Source organism: Crocodylus porosus, unplaced genomic scaffold (assembly GCF_001723895.1).
Source record: "Crocodylus porosus isolate Cpor-Errol unplaced genomic scaffold, CroPor_comp1, whole genome shotgun sequence".
Taxonomy (NCBI): domain Eukaryota; kingdom Metazoa; phylum Chordata; order Crocodylia; family Crocodylidae; genus Crocodylus; species Crocodylus porosus.
In genome coordinates this window covers 10,258,355-10,280,326 of record NW_017728913.1, presented here as the reverse complement: position 1 = coordinate 10,280,326, position 21,972 = coordinate 10,258,355, and the positions used below count along the sequence as shown (strand labels likewise).

General features: G+C 41.9%; 1 protein-coding gene across 1 annotated transcript in view; it reads right to left on the bottom strand.

Moving 5' to 3' along the window:
* FAM160A1 (family with sequence similarity 160 member A1) overlaps positions 1-21,142 on the bottom strand; it is a 62,997-nt gene extending 41,855 nt beyond the window's left edge. Inside the window, exons 1-4 of the mRNA XM_019534475.1 lie at positions 20,737-21,142; positions 17,193-17,819; positions 9,438-9,596; positions 6,976-7,062 (exon numbers count right to left, since the gene is read on the bottom strand). Coding sequence (XP_019390020.1) covers positions 6,976-7,062; positions 9,438-9,596; positions 17,193-17,819; positions 20,737-20,841 — 978 coding nt within the window. The 5' untranslated portion in view covers positions 20,842-21,142. The remainder of the gene's footprint in view (positions 1-6,975; positions 7,063-9,437; positions 9,597-17,192; positions 17,820-20,736) is intronic.
* Positions 21,143-21,972: the final 830 nt, after the last annotated feature.

Below are 21,972 nucleotides of genomic sequence, written 5' to 3'. Positions count from 1 at the left end.
CACCAAAATCTGGCAGCATGCTGTTAACTCTCATAGAGTTATCATTGGTTCTAGTATTGGATAGGGAAAGGGAGCAGGCTATGGCAACTTGGGAAAACGTGTGGCTTTCAACAGTGTACGAACAGAAGATTAAAGTCATTCTGAAGTACTGGTGCTAAGCCTTTTAGAGGAGTGATTTTCAAGCAGGGTGTTGTGGCCCCTGGTTCACATCATTCACAAAATAAACAGGATTCACAAAACAAACCTTAAGATTTCAAACAAGAATTCATAGTGTCAAAACATTTCTGACCTGTTGCAATCTTTGAGTTCTTTGCAATGGAAAAATTGCTCTGTTATTTTTCTGTAGTCAAAAAACGAGTGAAGCCTAAGAGCTGGCTTTTTCCAAGGAGTGCCTCAAGTCTAAAAAGGTTGAAAACCCCTGTTTAGAGGTGGACGGAGTGCTTTCAACCTGGCCACACCATCGACCACCACTTCCCTACAGTAGCAGGAAGGGTAGGGAGAGGGAGGTGGCTGCTAATGTCAAGGGGAGGGAAGGGAGAGAGGACATGAGTAAGGAGGGAAAAAGGCTACCTCTGAAAAACAGCACTTGTCTAAGGGACAAGGGAGAGAAAAAGAAAATGAGAGAGTAAACAGCATCTGCTATACAGGACTGGAGACAGAAGGCTGCGGAGGGAAATTAGGTGACACGGTGCAAGGCCAGAGAGGAAATGCATTAAGTGGAGCTGCTTGCTACTGATCCCCCATGCTGGATCCAGTCACTTTAGGGTTGGGCCAGATCCAGCCTGCAGACCATAGACTGAACACCATTGGTCAAAAGGTTTGCATACTACATCATTGTCCAAGGTTGCATGATTGTCTATGAAAGAAAGTTTTCTTCAACATCTCAGAAGGTTAGCTCAGATCAGTGTACATAAACTGCTAAAAGCAGATGGATTCAGAAAACAAAACTCTGTAATGCAGCCCCCTATAGATATAAGAAAAGCTGCAGCATTTGAACAGAGCATTTGGCTTCAGCAAGCATCTATCCAAAACAGCTTGTGTTTAATGCTGATCTCAGTCAGTTAAAATGCAGGAAACACACAGTTTTAAGGAAATTTGGGGGACCATAAGCTACTGTTCTAAAGTAAGAAAGCCTGTTTGAAGAGTTCTTAAAGGTGGGAAGTTCAACACAGTAACAAGAGAACAAGAGCCAGTGAGAGAAGCAGTTGACCTCCAGAGGAAAGAAGAGTCAAGTACACTTAACATTTCCACTAGCTACACTGCATTGGAAATTCATAGCTAATTACATTCTCCTGCTTCATGAAGACAACACCATTCACCATGATGAAAAAATGGCAGGAACTGGCAACTAAAACGCTGGTGGAAAATTCACTTATACAACAATTCTGTCAGGAAACACTGATTTAATTGACATGTAAACATTCCATAGTAATTTTGATGAAGTTCTGTTTAAAACTCCGTATCGACCTTAATGGAATAGATTTGTTTTGATTTTTCATTCAGGAACTACATTTCATTTCAAACTTTAATTTTATTTTACCTTCAGTTTTCATTACTCTAGTAATTACAGTACCAACAAACAATTAGAATACCAATCAATTACAATTTATAAAATAATTTTAAAATTAAGCTTGATCTTAAAACATATAAAAAGTCAGAGAAGTTTTTTAAATCTGTACAACAGTTACAGTTTGAGATATGTAGTTCATATGCATGTTCTTGAAGTAGGTTTTATATGGTCCCTCCACCTGAGCTCTGCCTTTTTTAACCAGCAATGTCTTCATGCTTCCCCTTAAGCCCTAAAACAAGGCCAGAAGGGGAGAATCTGCCAACCATCACTCAGATTCCCATAAAGAGCAGAGCCCCCAAAATAAAAGCTCCAAGGCAGAAGGAATGGCAGGCAATGGAATATGCATTTGGACAACCACATCTCAAAAAACTCCATAGCCTGTTACAGCTAAGTCACTTCTCATTCTTCTCATCCCAAGCAGTACACCAATAAAGTGGGCATAGGATCACTAGGTCTTAGGAAAATAAAAACTATATAAAGCTTTGACAAATGCAGCCACTTATCTGGAGACTTCAATAATCACTTAATTCCACCAAGTAACTGCCTGAAACAGGCATACTTTTCAACAGTGCTACTGAAGCTGCCTGAGCTAGAGACAAGAGAAATAAAATAGTTGTGCCTGTGTGTGTGGGTGAGGGATGTTTGTAAGCCAGTTCATTACAGGTTTGTATGCAATCAAAATCCTGTTTCCAGGAACTGAAAACCTCTCTTATGTGGAGACAGAGGCTGGATGAAAACATAAATGGTTTTGCTCTTTGCAGATAGAGTGTCTTGGCCCATCTTCTGTCTGAGTTTTACCTCTTTTGCCTTGGATGCATAAGAGTTACAGAGGAAAAATAAGTAAATTTGTTTATTCAAATGGAAGTATATGACTTCCTTTGATAAGAACTTGGGATATGTTCTTCAAGTTATCTTACGCAGACAGAAGGCATCAGGAAAGTCAGCCCATCAGTGCTTGGATCCTCATGCCCCTCTGAGTTAGGACCCACAAAGGATGGTGTCATTTATTTAAAAAACAGAACAGCATGCCATTGGCTCAAACAGAAGGCCTGTTGGGTACGAGCTGTACAAAAGGATTTCCCCCACAACAACCAGAAACACTTTTAACCAAGTCCTTTAAGAATTTTATGAGAAAACATGCTTGAACTTGGATGATAAAATATGGATAATCCCTGAACTAGTGAACAATGTGCTGCCAGATGAACCTTAACAGAACTACTATACAGGTAGCCGGTTTCAAGTTCAGAAAATACTGAAGATTTTAGGCAGTGAAGTTCCCATGACACATAAGATTTCTGATGAAACGAACAAGAAAAACCTGTGCATTCTGCCAGGTCAGTCAGTTCGAGTTGTTTTCCACAGATCACTAAGGCCTCCTATATACCAGAGGTTCCCAACCCCCCGGCCATGGCCCGGTACCAGGCCACAAAGGGTTGGTTGTCGGTCTGAAGGAGGGTTGGCTGCTGAACCAGAAGTCCCTAAGTGACCAGCATACTGAGCATAAAAAATGGTTGACTGCCCGTCTGCAGCAAGCTGGTCACTTCTGGTCTGTGGTGTATTGGTCCATGGTCTAAAAAAGGTTGGGAACCACTGCTCTATACATTACAGGTATTGCACAATTAACTGGTTAATTGCACAATTACTTAGAGACCAGCTACACATGCAAAGTAGCTATCATACAGTAAAAATTCCAACCAGCTACAAAGTCAGACCTCAAAAATGTGTCCTAACTTTAGAACTGGTTGCTATTGAGCTCTAATTTGCATGTGTAGCAGGATCTCCCCCTGTGCCTGGGAGCTCTGTCAGCAGTTCTCCATAAAGAATAAGACCTAACAGGGCTCCCTGCCACAGGAGTGCAACATGCCCAGTGAAAAACCACTGAGTCCTAGGGATCGTAACAGCTGCGATCCCCTGGGTCTGGAAGTTTCACACACTCCTGAGCCCTAAAACTCAGGGCAGCCATGATCCTTATGGTCCAGGAATTTCACACATGCATTGATTAAGTTCTTCCACAGCTTCTGGTGATAAACTTGTCCATAAAGAATAAGTGCTTTTCATAATTAGGAAATTACTGATTGATCTGATTTTCTTTTCTCCCTCAAGAAATTCATAGTTTCATAGTTGGTAGGGTCGGAAGGGACCTGAGCAGATCATCAAATCCAACTCCCTGCCATGGCAGGAAAAAGAGTACTGGGCTCAAACAACCCTGGTGAGGTGTTCATCCAGCCTCTTCTTAAAGACCCCCCAGGGTCGGAGTAGCCAGCACCACTTCGCTTGGAAGTTGGTTCCAGATCCTAGCCACCCTGACCATGAAGTAGCGCCTCCTGATATCTAGCCTAAATCTACCCTCTGCCAGCTTGTAACCATTATTTCTTGTCACTTCTGGTAGTGCTCAGTGGAATAGGGACTCCCCCAATGCCTGCTGGTGCCCTCTGACTAGTTTGTAAATGGCCACTAGATCTCCCCTCAGCCTTCTCTTGTGGAGGCTGAACAGGTTCAGGTCACTTAGCCTCTCTTTGTAGGGCCTGCCCTGCTGCCCCCAATCACGTGGGTGGCCCTCCTCTGGACCCTCTCTATGTCGTCCACATCCCTCCTGAAGTGTAGCGCCCAGAACTGGACGCAGTACTCCAACTGCAGCCTGACCAGTGTCGCATAGAGGGGGAGGATCACCTCCTTGGACCTGCTTGAGATGCACCTGTGGATGCACAACAAGGTAAGGTTGGCCTTCCTGACCGCTTCCTCACAAGATTGTCCATATGCACACTGAAAAGACAAGTTTCACAGCTCTTTGCACTGCACTGCAGGTATCAAAGCTGGGCAATGCTCTGAATTGCTGATATAATCTGAAAAAACAACTGGTGGAGTCCAAAAGAGGTAGGACTATAATCATAATACATATTATGCAAGTGGAACATAAAAAAGACAGGTTTAACAGGTTACCTGTAGACAAGACTCAAAGCTGAACTAAATTAAGTAAAGAGACAGAAATGTCCTAAAATTCTGACAAATTTGGAAGTGTGGATCAAGTTCAACTAACTGACCAATGTTTGGACTAGGCTCTTCTTGGGGTTTTTTTTTAGCTACTTTACCCACCCAAACAGCAACCTTTAATTAACTCCTTTAGACCTTCAGATGACACCTAAAACTATCTCTCTACCCACAAGTAACATTTAGCCTCAGTTAGGATCATCAGTGCTTAATGAGATCAGTTAGAGATCTCCTGGTATACAGAAAATGGAACTCTTGGCAAGGCATTCCCAGTGAAGGTTCCTTGACTTTGAAACATACTCCTCTATTGAAACAGGTTAAGTCAGCCACAGTGTCTTAAAAATGCATCTTTTTTGTTGTTGTTCAAAGCATTGGTAGAGTTTTGATCAGGAATATGAAAGTTGAGGCAGCTGTCCTTTGGAATATGTTCATGCAGAGCTGTGGCAGGGGGGAATGAGGAAAGGAAGCAGTGCTGGAGTAGATAACTTCTTGGGAATTTTCAGTGGTTTTTAGAAGTTACAGACTGCATTTTTAGCTGAAGCCAAAGAGACCCAGAGCTTATGGTTAGTGCTATTTACTTACAGCCACTTAAAACGAAGAATGCAAATAAAGACAAATGAGGTACTATTACTAGCTGCTTAATGTTGGACAAAACACAGACACCAGAGTTAATTAGCTTAGTCTCAAATTTGGTTACACAAGAAAGTAAAAGCTTGATTGTAGCACATGCCAGTAGACCCATGCCAGCTTCATCTAGCATGGGTAACAGCAGCAGTAAAGATACAGTGGTACAGGCCCACAGGGCCCCTAAAAAAATTAGACAAATAATATTTATCTGCCCTGGCTGCCTCTCACGCAGCCCTTGATGGCTTGCCAAAGTTCAGTAAGCGGCCCTCTACCCAAAATAATTGCCTGCCCCTGCCCTAGAGAGCATGCATTCTTCCAGCATACACAAGATTTTGCTGTTGTAACTTCACTGCTATTGTCACTAACCCTACTTGATTCAAGCAAGCATGTTGTTCACTAGCATGCTGCAATCACAATTTCATTTCGCTGGATGGACATACCCTAAAGCAAGGGCCAAATGCCCCTTTGATGCAGTCTGCCATCCAGGACTGCCCCTCTGAAATGGCCTTTCAGGATGAAATGTGGGGAACCCCCTTCCCTAAAGAGACAGGCAAACAACAGAATACACCAAGAAACTTGAAGGAGGAAATACCATATTTTCTTGTGTACAACATATACTTCCCCCCAAAAACAACCAGCTTTCCAAAATTCAGGTCTATGTTTTAAATGGGGAAGCTGTTTTCTTCACTAGAAAAAAGCAAGCCTGGAGACACTCTGCATGCCAATAGAACAATAGCCATAACAGCACATATGAATGGACTATTGGTACATCTGGTATAAGCACTGCTAGATACAAGGTCAAGATCCTGCCCAGTTTGTTAATTCAACACCTCAATACTTTACTGATATTTTGGTGTAGCTCATTCATTCAAAAAGTATCTTAAAAAACCAAGAGAGCATCTGACATGTGCAGGCAGGATGGTACACATAAGAAATCAGATTTCATATGCAGTAACCCATAACAGGGAAGTCACTGTTTCCATTCCCTACCTGGCTGCTACACCCAGAAGCCACAGAGCAACTTTTGAGTTTCTTTAGAAAACTGAAGGCAGGTTAGAAGCTCTCTGTTCAGCTCCCTAACAAATACCTGCACTGGGGGTCATGGCAACAAGCAGACAGAAAGTAAAGGTTTGTAACACCTCAGCTAGGCACCAGAAGGAGAACATGACTAAGCTGAGTCACAGCTGCCAAGTGCCATGGCTCTCTGTATGTGAGTTTTTCCACTGCTGTTAAGTCACTAGACTTCCCACTACGACGTCTTCAAGCAATGGGAACATACTTCCTCTTTTACTATTTCCAACCCACTGGTATTCATGGGACTAATACGAATGTAATATTAACGAGTTATATCAACCCAAACAAGTCCTAATTCCTGCCTTTTAAAACATGTTTATTCCTGTACTGACACAGCAGCATAAGATCAACATGCTTCACAGTTGTGTAGGAGATGCAACTTGGGAGTCAGTTTGGGAGTAGGTAGAGGACAGTGGGCCCCAAAATGACATGTTGCCTTTAGGTCTAAGGAGAAAAGAAAAAAAATATGCCTCTCTTCCAAAAGATGATCTTCCACCACCAAAAAAATGACACTACCCTGTTTAACGATCAGATGTTATCAAAGGGAATTGAACAACATGGAATGGAAAGGTAGGAAAAGTGAGGTCAAAGTCAGCCAGAAACCCAAGCAACAGAACAGTGAAAAATTTCCCAAATTACAGACTAATATTAACAGTCTAGTGATCATTAATGTTGTTTTTCAGCTATCCATGTATACACACACATACACCACTAACCTTATGGAGTGCAGGAGCCATTACTGGCACCAGGAACCCATTGTAAATGTAATTCACAAGCTGGTTACGAATCAAGGGATGTGCCACCTAAAAAATAAATCTAGTGTCATGATACACTGTATTTGAACCATGCTACTTGTCTTCAAAGGAAGAGTTCTCAAGAAAGATTCTTAAAACAGAATACCATTAATCATTATCAAAACCATATGCCTAGTTCAACAAGATTCACTGAATTTGTTCTTTTCACTAGTGCTTGATTTGAGCACTTTACGGATTTTCTCCTTTATCAATTAAGAGCACAAAGTACATTTAAGCAATAGCCAAATTCCAAGAGCAGAGTTCTTCCCATATATTTCAATCTCCTGGCTGCTGACAAAGATGAATGGATGAACAATGTGTTGTGCATACCCATGAACCTAAACAGAACTAGCCAGTTTAAAATATAGCTCTATCAGCCTTGGCAGGGTCACTTTAAAGCCAATATGCCAATTAACTTGTGGTGTTAGAACAAGAAACAAACAAATGCAAAATGGAAATGTGTATATTTTTAAGGACTACACTTAACTGGGAGCATTCTCACTCTGCTGGTCATACAGTCCCTCTACCTGCCTCCCCCACAAGCTTTCACATAAGCACTGCTCACCAGGCCAGTTAAATACTTTGAAATACACATTAACTAGACGGAAAAACATCACAAACTAAAATCCAGAAAGATACTGCCTACTTTTTAGAACATAGCATTTTGTTTTTAAGGACAGTAAAACCACCTATTATGATCCTGCATTTTAAAAGTTAAGCCTGACTTCTGATGCATTCTTGACTGCTATACAATTTTACAGTTCTTTATATACATATATAAAGGAACTGGAGAAAGAGTTTACAGCAGTATGTATGTGCGCGCACACACACACACTCTCTCTCTCTCTCTCTCTCTCTCTCTTTTACATCTATAAAGACGGAGATACTTTCTAGCCACAAATAAGATCCCTTTCTTATGCATGTGCTCAACCCTTCTCAAACCAGACATTGCTACAGAAGACAGCAGCAGTGTTGCCTACCCTTCCTTCCAGTAATTCACAGCATAGGGAGGTGTCATAGAGAGGAAGGGTCCTGATACTAGTATCCTTTACTCACCAGCCAGAATAGCTAGCCTAACACAGAATAAATCAAGAGCAGAAACAATTTATTCCCTGCCCCAGAACAAGGAGGGATTAGTGACTAAATCACAATACATTCTCTGATCTGCTTGTAGGATAGTTAAATGATGGTTCCTCTTTCTCTCTGTCTCTCTTATTGAAGGTAAATTGATAGGATAAAAAAATATATAGCGTACTGACTTTACATACACCTATGCATCCCTTAAAATGACTGAATTTAATTTAAAATAAATTTAAAATTATGTACTCTCCTTTCCTATCAGTCACAGCCTTCAACTTAATGAAAGAGAAGTATCAAATATCAGTATCAGAGACTATAAACTCTCTTGTAGAAGTGTTCTGTATAGATGTAAAATTGATTTTGATATACATGCATTAGAAAGCCTATATTTTGCAGCTTTGAACATAAAAACTACTATTAATTCTACTTATGTTGGTTTTAAAAATGATAAATATAGCTTCATGTGTTACAAAAAATAATTGGCTACTTTAGTGTACTTTGTATACACACCCTCTTAAATAAAAATATTATATAAAGAAAAATATGGCCAACTTCATCACTGTTATTAAGCCCACTTTCTTATCCAAATAAACCTACAGACGTAGCAGAATTTATATTTTACTCAAATTACTTGCTGTAGAAGCGTTCGATAGCCTCAAAAGGATATAAAAATCTGATTATCTTTAGACTGGAGACAAAAAGTAACAAGAAATCAAAAGGAGAAAAAGAATCTAATCAAGGAAGTAGTCAAGAACAGAGAATTATTCTAAGCAGGCCAGTTTTGAAGTGAATTAAATTTGTGTTAAGACAACAATTACTCCCTCTAAATTCAGCAAGGATGACAGCATTCTTTACATAAGACACATCATTAGCCAAAATAAAGTATTTTTTCTTTGTAGTCTAAGAATCTTGATGTAAAGATGAGATAATTCTTCACTGCTCAAGTAGACAGAACTACCTTTTCATCAAATACACATTTCCTTTTAATATGTGGGTATTTAAAATGCAATCAACTATTTTAAAAGGAGAAAAGTCTCCCAATTACTTGAGATAATGATACAAAAACTATGTACTCACATTTTATTAATTAAAAATATTTGCCACTTGAAAACCAAACACATTACTTATTCTGGCTGTAAAGATGAATCAACAACTCTAAACATTCTTTTATAAAAGGCTCTTAAAACCAAGCTAAATCAAGGGGAGTTTTGTCCTGTTGAAAAAAATAGGCATATCCTTTAAAAAGGCTTTGAATATACAGTTTAACTAATACTTCAAAAGGACAATCTGACACTGTGCCCTACCTGTATTACTGCATTGCAAAATTCTAGGGAATTCATGAACTGGACAAGAGCTGGGGATAAAAGCCAGTCATCTTCCAGCAGACAGTGCCATTCTTCTCCTTTTTCTTCCAACTTTGTAGGCAAAGACGAATAGAGGCCACTCAGTCCTGTTGCGAGCACCTGCATTTAGAAACAAAGAAGAATGAACAATGTTTTCCTCCAGCTGTTTAATCCATCTGCTTAAAATAATATTCGTGTGCAAACAAAACATTTTTTCTATGAGTTTCAGTAACACTTACTAAAATATTACAAAAAAAAGGAAGAGATGAGTGTTAAAGTGACAGCAGAAAACAATTTTAAAGCTCCTCTATTTTTAAAAGCTGCTACTTAAGGGAAACTGCTTGAGAAAAAGGTGACCTTACAGCCTTAATTGGCAAATCACTTTTTTATGCTTGTAAAATAGTTTTACACCTGCTCAATTCCTTCCTGCTTCTCCATTCTAGCATTAGTCTCTGCATGTGCTCCAACATCTGGTGCAACACAGAAGCATCAGACACTGCTTTCAGAGCTTCATAACTGTGATTAGTTTGTGTCTTATTTAGGGTTTCTACTTTGCTGTTATAGATGCCTTTATAAAAACAGGGCCATTATCAAATTGGGAGGTGTAAGGAAAACCATTACATCAATACCACTACACAACTTCATTTAGGCCAGGTACAGACATTACACTCTTACCGGTATAAGTGATTGGAATCCAGTCTATACCCTTAACAGAGCAGAAGTTAAGGTGCACCTGGACTAATTTAAAAATGGCAGAACCCAGTCTAAGATTTGCCCCCACACCTCCCAAAAAGGGCAAAAGTGCATTCTGTTCACTACAGATCTAAGCTACGCTGCTTATAGAAAACTGTGCAACTTAGATCAGTTCTACCTTGGGCTTTTCAAATGTCTGTATCTAGCCTTAGGCATTAGACATGGTGCTTTTCATCCCTATGCTTTGGGACCCACTGGTGCGAAATGTAATAAGAAAAATGCTTATCCTTAACAGCTAAATATTTTATTTATCAGTGTGTGAAGAAGAGGGAGTTTTAGAAAATTTATAGGCATTGTTTCCAAGGATACTGAAGCATTTTGATTTAGAACATGCTACATAGGTATAACACTGTAGCTTTTATAATTGCAAACTTAAGGGAAAAAAAAATTCTTATAAGGTTTTTAAATGTTATTGCATTTTTAAAGCAATTAGCAGTTTCCGGAGGGTTTTTTTCAAAGCTACCAAAGCAGATGGAGTTTTTTCAGATGTTATCTCCAATTTTTCTACTTTTTCATGATTTTGTACAAATTCTGTGATCCTTTTTAAAATCAGAGTCCCTTTAATGTGGTCCTTAGGACTGAAACATAAGGAAACCTTCATACAACAGATTCTTTCAAGGAATTTCCCTGCTCTCCACAAACAGCCACTTGACCCTTATAATGTGAGAGGGTTAGAGCCCAGCTGAAAAGCAAGTGGCTTTATCTATTACAAAATGAATGGTTGTCACAGTCAAGGACAGAGACCAAAAGTTCATTTTAAGTTCTGATGGTGCGCTATTATAACCAACTACAATTGCTAACTTACCCTAGAGAACAAAAGCTTTATCCCTGAATGCCCTCTGTTCCTAAAACCACCATAGCTTTAAAAGATAGATTTCTGTTGACAGGCATAATTAAGCAAGATATAAAAGGACTTAATGGATATAATATGGACTTTATATGGTAAGCCACTTTTTACAGGAATAAACAAATTCAGGGTGGACACTAAAGAACTAAAAGCTAGAGTAAGAGTAGTTACAGCAGCTGCTCAAGTTACTATTTTTATAATCATGTATTTCTACGCCACGATGATTTAACACAAAATATTAAGTAAAACAAAAACAGAGCTTATACAAATGTTTGACTTTTTCAGTGGCTACAGTCAGCATAGTTCAGCACTATTCTCAATGAAGGTGTTGGTACAGAAGCTCTTTCAGAAAAAAAACAAGTTTAAGTGTTTGTTTGACACTAAGAAGTCTCAGGTTCAGATCCTAAGTGTGACTTTGCATTTCTTCATATCATAATGCATTTTGGGAAAAAGAACATTGCTATTTCCTAGGAGAAATGCAAGAACATTTTTATTTCTGTGCACAGGAGCTATGTTAGCTAGAATTTAATTTGCATATGAAATGGATTGTCTATAGGATATTTGCCTTAAATGCACAAACCAGACTTGGCCAACACTGGGAAGTTTCTATTGTATTGAACATTATTAGATAACAGATTTTGTTCTAGACTGGCCATCTGGGATCCACCTGCTCATTTATAAAACTATACTTAAGACCCTAAATTATAAACTAGCCAATTTTCAGAATACTAACTATGGCTTTCACTGAATAAAAGCCTACCAGTTGAATGCTAGATTGACAATGAACTTCAACCTCATGCTGCACTATGGCACTAGAACAGAATAGTGAACTCCATTGGAGTGGGCTATTTCTTACATGAATCTGGTTAGCTGGAGTTACTTGAAGAGCTCTGAAAAAAGCAGAGACTTAAAAACATTTATTTTTGTTATGCAATGTTGGATTTTTATTTGGTTCACAAACAATTCAACATGAAATTTCTTTAATAAGCTTTTAAAAGTAGAAACTTTGTTGGAGATGATTTCCCTTGTTTATTTAACCAAAATAGATTGAGGATTTTTACTTCATGGCTATAGTTTAAACATGACTTCAGCTAGGAATTAATATTTAAATGTACATGCTTGGCACCAGTTAATTCAAAGCAAAGTAGATTCCACCACTGCCCTTAGAAAAGAGAAGTAAGGAAGCCTTTGAATCATTCCTTGCCTATGTGTCCAAATAAAATGCTGGATCCTAGGCAAAAGAGATCTGTGGCCAGGTTGCGATCTCAGTTCTCACATTACTGATCTACTGTGACACTGATGATGCCCATACAGAGCAAAATCTAGCCCTCAGAGTCAGTCACATGTGAACTCAAAGTAGATTTAGTGCTCATAGACAAATTCCATAGGTTTGCATTATATTTTATTATAGACGTGGGCTAGTCTCATTACTGTTCAAAAAATCTGATTTTAACACACTTTGACGATCATTCTAATTAGGAAGGCTTTTTGTCAATCGCAGTTCCCTGCTGTTTGAAGGTTAATATAGTTGGCTTTTATCTTCAGAGTAAAAAGCCTGTTTTCTTTCAATTAATTGACAGATGTAATTATGGAAGTTATAGCATGGATCCAATAATGGTATCTATCTAGGGGACAATTTAAAATAAAGCTCAGTATTCGTTAGCAGTATCTATTTAAATGAGGTCAACCAGAGCTTCTCAGTACAAGACTGTTTCATTATCTGCCAGGTATGGCACAGCATTTGGAATTGTAAAAACGAATCCTCATAAGTTAAAAAGTTGGTCTTGGAGCCTGCTGCAACCCACTTGGATGGTGTGGGCCCTGCTCCCTAAGGAATGTGTAAGTTTGCGTCGAGGATGATACCAAAGGGTCTACGGAAGTTAGTTCAATATATAGCATACAGCTGAGGAGAAGATGAAGAGGAAGATCCTTGTGCAAACCTGGCTCCTCCAACCAAATACTGAATTCAGGATTTCAAAGCAAATGTGGAAAAACTGAAGTGAAAACAGGCATTCTGTTTTGTTTCTTAAAACCATGTATTTACCTTTTATGATCTTAGTGGTTGGCTTGGGTCTCTAGCAGAAGCAAAAATGGATGACTAAGTTGAGTATCTTTGAAGTAATCCTATTTACTTAGAACTAATGTACATACCTTGTTTCCCTAGCTACAGGAGGACTCGAACAATAAAAGAAGGCTTGCAACACTCTCTCCGACAAGGTTTTTTCAGAAATATAGTGCTTTTGCAGGCTGTACCCAGTGTTATTTCTCCTTCTGTGTCTGTTTTTATAGTGCTTCACCCGACAGTTGCTCTTCCAGTCAAACCCAAAAGGACAGCAAACTCCTGTCCTCATCCAAGGCAGCTGGTCCATGTGGCTAGTGGGAAGCCAATAACAGTATACTGCCCTCTAAATGTCTGGCACATGAGATCTTATTTCACTTCAGGATTGTTCAGATCAAGTAACTACTAATGTCCTGTAAACCACTATTCCCAGATTTCTTGAACTGAAGTATTTTACCATATTTACCTGTATCCAAGATGACTCTGAATTTAAGATGACTCCCTGCCCCCATAATTAGATTCTATACATGGAAATTTCTTGTTTGTTATAATTTTTCAGGTATAGAATCTAATTATTGGAAGGTTGTCTTACATTCATCCCCCTCACTGTTGCAGCAGGGAAAACAGCAATAGTGGGGTAGGCAGTGAGGGAATCTAATGCTGCTTGCCTCTCCGCCACAGCAGCACCTACGGCCCCTAGCACCTGTCACCCCCTCTCATCCCATGTTGCCTGCACCCCTGGCACCTGCCCCTTCCACCACTGGCCTCCCCAGGACCTGCCCCCTCCAAAACATGCCCCCCCATTTGCCTCTATACCTTTCCCCCTCATCTACTTCCCTGCACTGCCGCCTGCCCTCCAGCTCTGGCTCTGCCTCTAACCTTACTCCAACCCAGGGCATGGAGCACATGGTCACTCCAGCCCCCACGCAGCCCAAACAGCAGTAGTTGCAGCAGCGGCAGCATTAGCTCTGGTCCCAGCCCTGTAGCTCTTGCCATCATTGCCAGTATGGCATGGGCTGGGGCTGGAGTGACTGTGCTCCATGCTCCTGGCCATGGAGCTGGAGCTGGAGCTGGTAGGGCAGAGCCTGGCACAGCTGTTCACAGTCTTCCAGCCACCTGCTACAGCTGCACAGAGCCTGGGCTGGCTGTGGAAGGCAACCAAAAGGCTGCAAACAGTTGCACTAGGCTCCAGAGCCTTGGCACTGGCTCCATGGCGGCGGCGGGTGCATGCGTGGCTCATAGCACATGGAGGGGGAAGCAACTGGGGCAGCGCAACCCCAGCCCCTCCCTGCCATCCATCCAGAGGCTTGCATGCAGCCACTGCCAGCAATGAGGATCAGACCCCGTGCAGCTCCCCCATCTCTGGAACACCCAGTTGAGGAACGGGTGGAGGCTGGGGTGATTTTGGCAAAAGATTGCTGACCCTAGAGTGAGACTGCTCTGTTCTTATTTGGTTCTGGCCTAAGAAACAATGAAAAATGTCATATCTTATTGTTACACATAATACAGGAACAACAACCATTTCTATGCACCACCCATTCATTCATTTTGAAATTCTTTGAAATCTCAGTATCCCACATTATTATAATATCCACATTGCACAGACAGCAGAATAAAGATCACAGGGCAGGCCTCCGAGATGGACACAGAATTACACAATTTAATTGTGAAGGCTTTGTGGGAATTCATACACCATGGAAGCAACATAGCTTGGCCAGGATTGTTGTGAACATGACCACACCATTCTCACTTGCAAACTCCCAACCCAGAAATATGGCTGTAAAGAAACTCTAGAACAAGGGTGGCCAACTGATGGTATGTGTGACAGAATGCCACTACAGTATCTCCCCAAACTCTACTATAAGGCTTATTACTTGTCTATCACTCTGGTTGCTAAGCAATCAGCTCTGCCTAGTGACCTGACCTTGTGGCACAGGGGTAATGGCCCCAGAGATGTCAATCTGAGTAGACCAGTAATGCTTTTTAAAAATCAGTTGGTTAGCCTTAAACAACACTGGCCCTGATTGGATCTGGAAGGTGTGGTCAGGAAAGTTTATTTAAGAGCCCCTTCTCCCTGGAGGAAAAGGAAGGAGCCATTGGTCTGGAACATGCGAGTAATTAACCAGGCCGAGAGATGGGGATCTCTCTGGAAACTCACTGACTCCATGAACTGCTTGCTTCCAGGGGAAAGTGTAATCGGCCTTTGGATGATACTTGTGGGTAACTTAACTGAAACCTACCTAAATATATAGTTTACTGTGATATAGATGCATGCTCAACAGCTACTTAGACACACTGGTTGCTCTATAATTGTTCTTTGATTTTTCTCTAACCTGTACCCTTCCCCAAGTCTTCCCTCTTTAACCAATAAAAGTTCCACTGTTCATAGCATGGTAGACTGGCTGGAAGAGGGCCTGGATTATGGCTTCATGCACCCTTGGTCTGGCTGACTAAGGGAGGCTTTTTTATGGTGCTTCAGGCTAAAGGAACACTCCAAATTTTTTCAGAGGGTTAAGCACTCTCTAAGTCTACAATGCCAGTGTACCCCAGGGGGCACAGGGCTGAAAACAGACCAGATCCCCTGGGTGCTGGCAGCAGTACCCCCGGGCTTGCAGGGGTGCTCCAGGAAGGGGGTTGGCTGAATGTGAGGTGCCCCAGGAAGGACTCGGAGCCTGGTAGTGGTCAGGTGCAGTGAGATGAGAGTCTCAGCACAGGAGTGCTCCCTACTGGCTCACACAGTATGCATGCCACAAGTGGCATAAGCAGCCTCCGTATGTGGCATGAAGAAGATTGGGGAGAGGACAGGCACCACAGCAGCAGATCAGATAGGAGAAAGGGATTGGATTGGCAGACAGGGAAGATGTGGAATTCCATTTGCAGCACACCTGCCAAAAGGGTTGGCCCCCACTGCTCTAGGGTCATCCCCAGCTAATGCCAGAAACAGAGTTCCACCAATGGCAACAGAAGGATATTGGACCACATTGGTGGGGTCCATAGGCTGCAGAAGGGGGGTGCTAATGGGGCTCATCCCCCTCCAAACACAGAGCAGCAGCCGGCATTGCCTTAAGGCAACTCGGCTGCAGGGTTCTGCAGAAGAGGGGGAGAGGCAGGCATGCTGAGCTATCCTGTGCACTCACAGCCAGAATCACAGCCATCCCAGCAGCAGGCAAGTAAGTTTGTTTTAATGTTTTTATTTCCATGGGCTTGGAGGAGGGCAGATTAACACTCCCACAGTGCAGGAGAGACTGGGTACGGGAAGGTCAAATCATTCACCCCTGCCCCTGGCCCGCTCCCTCCTACACTGTGCGGACTGTCCCATGACCTGGCCTGGCCGGGGCCCACTCACCATGAATGGGGCCCCAGCCCGCCCAGGTCATGGGACAAATCAGAGCCCAGCACCTCCTCCAGAGGCACAGCACCAGGCAGCCAAGGCGGGGAGGGCATGTGGCTCCCCAATCTTTGCACAGGCAAGGGCAGGCTACAGCTGTGACCTGGACTCAGCCTCTGCTCCATGTCTCCATGCCTCGCCACTGCCACTTTAAGCAGCAGGCACCGCCATGTACCTCACTGCCCACCCCGCCCAGCAGTGGGATGCACAGGGCAGTGCCCACTCATGGCTGGTGCGGCATCCAGGGCTGACATGGTCAGGGCCAGGAGGTGGCCAGGGCGGCAAATGCTGGGCAATGCCACTCCCCCACCTTGGCCCTTTTCCCTCCTCCCTCAGACTTTCCCATGGGGGAGGTGTGTGCACGCACATGCTCAGCGCTCCCCCCTCCCCCCCCAATTTGATTTTCCTTCTTCTGCCTATGGTGGGGTGTGTTTTAGACCATCCTGGCTGGGACGCAGTGCTGCTGCACACAAACATAGATGCTTCCTTGCATCTCCTTACTCCAACATCCACAAGGACAGAATCTGAAGGACTGATGTGGTTTCCTGCATTAATTTTTAGAATCCCTGACTTAAGCAAAAGCTATTTTATGAAAAAGGAGAGGGGTAGGAAAAAAAGTGACAAAATTAAAAGTTGCAGAAAGATAGGAAGTTCGTGGAAAAAACTTACCGGACAAAAATATGTGTTTTCTACTATGTGATTTGCAACAACATTGTTCTCTGCAGACAGGGCCATTATGAAGAGCAAAGCATCACGAGCCTGCTGGCCTACTGTTCCTTCTCGATGAATGAAAGGAATCAAAAGGGAAAAAATGAGGAAATTGGCAGCTCCTTGGTCTTCACTGGTGTGGAAAAACAGTTCCAAAATGGAAGGATCTTTGGCTATGATGGAGCAGAGTTGGTTCAGCAGGACAACCAGCTCCACCTCCACATCTGGTGTGGCTGTTCCTGAGCAAGAGCTCAGCAGCATCATCAAAGGCTTCAGAATTGGCTTGTGGTGCAGCAAAGGCTGATGGGATTGAGTGACTAGCATCTCATACATCTTTAGCTGTTCAATTTTTGTCTCATCAGTGAACTCCCGCCTCAGGCTCCAAAGGAAGAGCTTCTCCATGATGTTCTCCGTGACCACAAACTCCAGGATGGGCCCCATTGAGGCATCCTTTCCTTGCTCCTCAATTAATAGGAAGAGCATATGCTCCACATAATTTTGCACAGTGCTGGCCTCATCAGGTGGGATCGCCCCATATTTTGCCTGAGTGTTTTTCAAAGGGTCATGCTTCTCTAAGATTTTCACAACCTAAACAGAACCCAAATAAACATCTATCATCTGAGTGTACAGAGGATTAAAGACAGAAGTAACATGTTTTACTTCTTTATGCTTTATGTTTTTTTTCCCCCCACAGGTGATAAAAGAAGAAGTCTGACTTTAAAATCTTTATGCTTTGCAAATATTTGGGACAAGACTGTGATACACTTACATTGAGAGGTACACTATTCACAAGTCATCTTACTGTTGCAGATTTGGGATTTATTGAAGCGTGGATGAGCTAGACTCTACTGCAGTTTAAAAATTGAGTTTCACTACTGCTTCAAAACAAATTTCATTTAATATGACAGAGGTCCAAAGTCAAAAGCTCTACTCCCAGTACAAAAATGTTTTCAATTCAGCAGCACCAAAGGAGATTCATTCTAGAGTACCCAAGAAATTAGTTATTTGCTTTGAGAACTCATGGAGGTCAGGCAAGATCCTGGAGGACTTGCAAAGGGCCAATAATACTGCCTATCTTTAAAAACAAGAAAAATAAAGATTCAAATTATGGATTGACCAGTCTAACATCAATTCCCAGTAAAATTTTAGGGCATATCATTAAAAAATCTATTTCTAAGCACCTAGAAGATAATAAAGTAATCGGGAAGAGTCCACATGGATTTGTCAAGAGCAAGTTATGCTTGACCAATCTGATTTCCTTCTACAACAGACAATGGGCTTTGTAGATAGGGGAAAGCAGTGCCTGCAATATATGTCGACTTTAGTGAGGTTTTCAACATGGCCTCTCACGACAGTCTCATTCATAATCTAAGGAAATACCGTCTAGATTAAAGTAATTTAAGGTCACAGGATCATAGGAATGTAGGGCTGGAAAGGATCTACTCCAGCCCCCTGCTCAAGGCCAGAGCATTCCTGACTAGACCATCCCAGCTAGACAGATACACAACTGGTTGGATCATTATGCTCATAAAGAGCTCATAAATGGATTTATGTCCAACTGGGAGGAGACATCAAGTAGATTTTCATAAAAATATGCCCTGGGTTCTGTTCTTGGAGGATGGGATTAAGTGCACATTCAGTAAATCTGCAGACTACACTAAACTGGGTAGAGTTGCAGACACTATATCAAAATCAGTCTGAATTCTAATCCTCCCCTCTAATCTAGAAAATAATCCAGAACTGAGTGAAATTAAACAAGGACAAGGGCAAAGTTCTGCCTGAGGATGGAGCAATACAAATACTATGGGGAATAACTGGTTAGGCTACAGTACTGAAGCAAAGGATCAGGTAATTATAGTGGGCCACAAACTGAGCCATACTGTGTTACTGCTGCAAAACTCATTAAACTTGAAAGTGGTAAAAGAATTGTGATTGGTTGAAAAGACCACTTTTGCCAAAGTAATACCCAGATCCTGCAAGCTTCTGAGCATTCTATTTTCCCCAACAGTTGAAGGCACTCAGTAAGTATCTTACGTAGTCGTGTTTTAAGTTAAAAAAAATGGCCACTACTGCATGCACCCTCTTATGGGTATTCAACAGAGCAAACATGAACTACTATCATAACACCTTGCCCTCTGGACTAACACATAATATCCATGGCACCCCAAGCAGAGGAAGTACAGTCAGTACAGCCTGTTCTCCTAGAGAGAACAGAATAGAGTTCACGTTTATTTTCAACCCTGTCAAGGCTGAATACTGCAAGAATGCAGAATAGTGACAGCTCTCCTCCAGTAATGGTGCCACTGAGGAGTTATGGAAAAGTGTGCATCTAGAGATCAGCCACCAGGTGGCTCATCAAACCCTACAACAAAATGTCAATAGCAGCAGTAGCAGCCTCATTCAGTTCCCTTCTTAAGTAACAATAAAAACAGCATGAGCCAGGGCTAGAAGAGTGCCTGGTAGGGCAGAAGCCATTAACAATAACATTTATATTCTATCATGCTAAGCTTAGAACAAAAAGTCCTAGCCCCGCCCCTGCAACATGCAAACAGAAAATAATAGTTGAGTAACAGTATGTAACAGCTGTATGTAACTTTTCACCCATACATTTAAAAATTCCAAAAAAGGTTGGTAAGCATGAAATACAAAAGCAAACTAAGGGGCAAAAAGTGATTTCCCAATATCTCAGTGAGTCACTGAGAACTATGCAAAATATGGAAACAGAATCTAGCTTTCCCAGTTTGAGGCCCCTGGCAGACATTCAATCAAAGGCGTGATGGAATCTGATCCATGATCCCATGAACCGCACCTTCTGCAATGCTACACATGTATGGCTGGAAGCTTCACTGTGGGATTAAGGATCAGATCCTAATCACACCACTGCTGGTGTGGGGCAAGCCTGGAATCAAGACCCCAGACTCCCCCTGCACTAGCAAATAGCAAGCTAGGTGCCCAGTGTGCCCAGCCTGGAGCACCAGTCAGCTGATCACCACTCCCAGCCTCAGCCACAAACAGGAACCCTTAACTCTGGTGCACCCCTGAAGCTTGAATCCCTCATGGCCTGGCCACATGTTCAATTTAAGGTGTGACGAGAAGCAACCACAAAGTTATGACACATATTCTGTGTAATGACTTCATGGCTTATTCCCTGTTTTATCACCCCATTAACTGAATGAACATGTGGCCAGACTACTACTTACAACATGATTAACTGCTTAATCATGCCTTAAATGTAATGTCTGCCAGGGTGCTCAATGATAGATCAGGATGGAACAGGAACACTACTTCTGTATCATATAAATTTGGGTTGAACAATGGGTGGATTAGTAAGGTCTTCCTGTACTTCAATGACTGGCTTATGCTATTATTTTAAATATATTTCAGTATCAGCAGATAAATTGCACATGAAAGACTTGCATTTGTTATACACTATGTTATCTAATCCTTCTTTGTTTTGGGTGGATTCCCATCAATGCAACCTCAAGCATTATTCAGTAATTATTACCTGTGCCCAGTGTGTTTTAAACACGATCATGCATGTTTCTGGGTCAACTCCCTGCAGGCTCAGAGCCTGCTGGTTCTTGCGGCTCCTGGTACCTGAGGACATCATTAGTTCTCTGAAGTTCAGTCCTGCTAAGCCATATTCAATTTCTATCGAAAACTCTGGAGTTGATCATCACGGTTCAGCATCACAGTGAGATGGATCTCTCTTTATTGTTCCTACTATTTACAGAAATCTGGTTTAAAAAAAATAAAACACAAATATACTTCATAACAAAGTAGCACAAAATTAAAAGAAACATCATCACATTTTCTTAAAAAGTTAGTTTGAGTTTTGAAAGTAAGACGTAGGTTCCCATACCCCTGTACATGTCATTCAGCACTCTATTCCTCTGACAATCCTGCTAAAAGTCAATGGAACTGGATGTGAAGTAAAGCACTACCTAGTGTTACTTTATGACATCCTCCTCCATTAAGTCTTTCTTAGTATCTAACAAGCTTTTAGAACAAAGCAGGAGGAGGGAGAGGGGGAACAGGTGGAGGGTGTGCAAAAATAAAACCACCAGAGCTGTCCCAGGACACAGAGCTGCCCTGTTACGCTTCTGCACTGCAGGCTCTCTGCATGGATAAGGTACAAGCTATTTCTGGACTTCATGACTTTTTTTTTAATTGTTCTTTTAAACCCTAGATGTTTTGATTAATAAAGGGTTAACAACAAGGATTTGGAAGACTCTCTAGAACCCTGCATGAATGAGTCTTGTTACACGCATGAAATGTTATACTAGAAACACACAAGAAAAGTAGAAGAAGTTTTTGTATCTGGAGTCAAGCAAATTATAATGTCACATTAAAAAAAAATTAAGAATGAGACCAAACCTTGGACTTTCATTTTACTTCATTATTTAATGAAAAAGATAGAGTAGCAAAGCAGAGTCAAACCTCTAAGGTAAACTTAAAACAGGGGTCAGCAACCCTTGGCATGAGTGCTGAACATGGCACATGAGGCCATTTTGCTTGGCACGCCATGGCCAACCCCAGCTCTGGGTAGCTGCCGGAGCCCAGGCTGCTCCCAGCAGGGCTTGCAGCATCTCAGCTGCCTGCTGGGAGCAGCCTGGGCTCTGTGGCTGGCAGCACCTGCCTAGAGCCAGGGTTGGTTGCAGCCAGGAGGCTCCAAACTGCTGTGCTGGGCTCCGGAGCCCGGACATCAGCTCTGTACCAGTGTGTGCACCCACATGTCAGA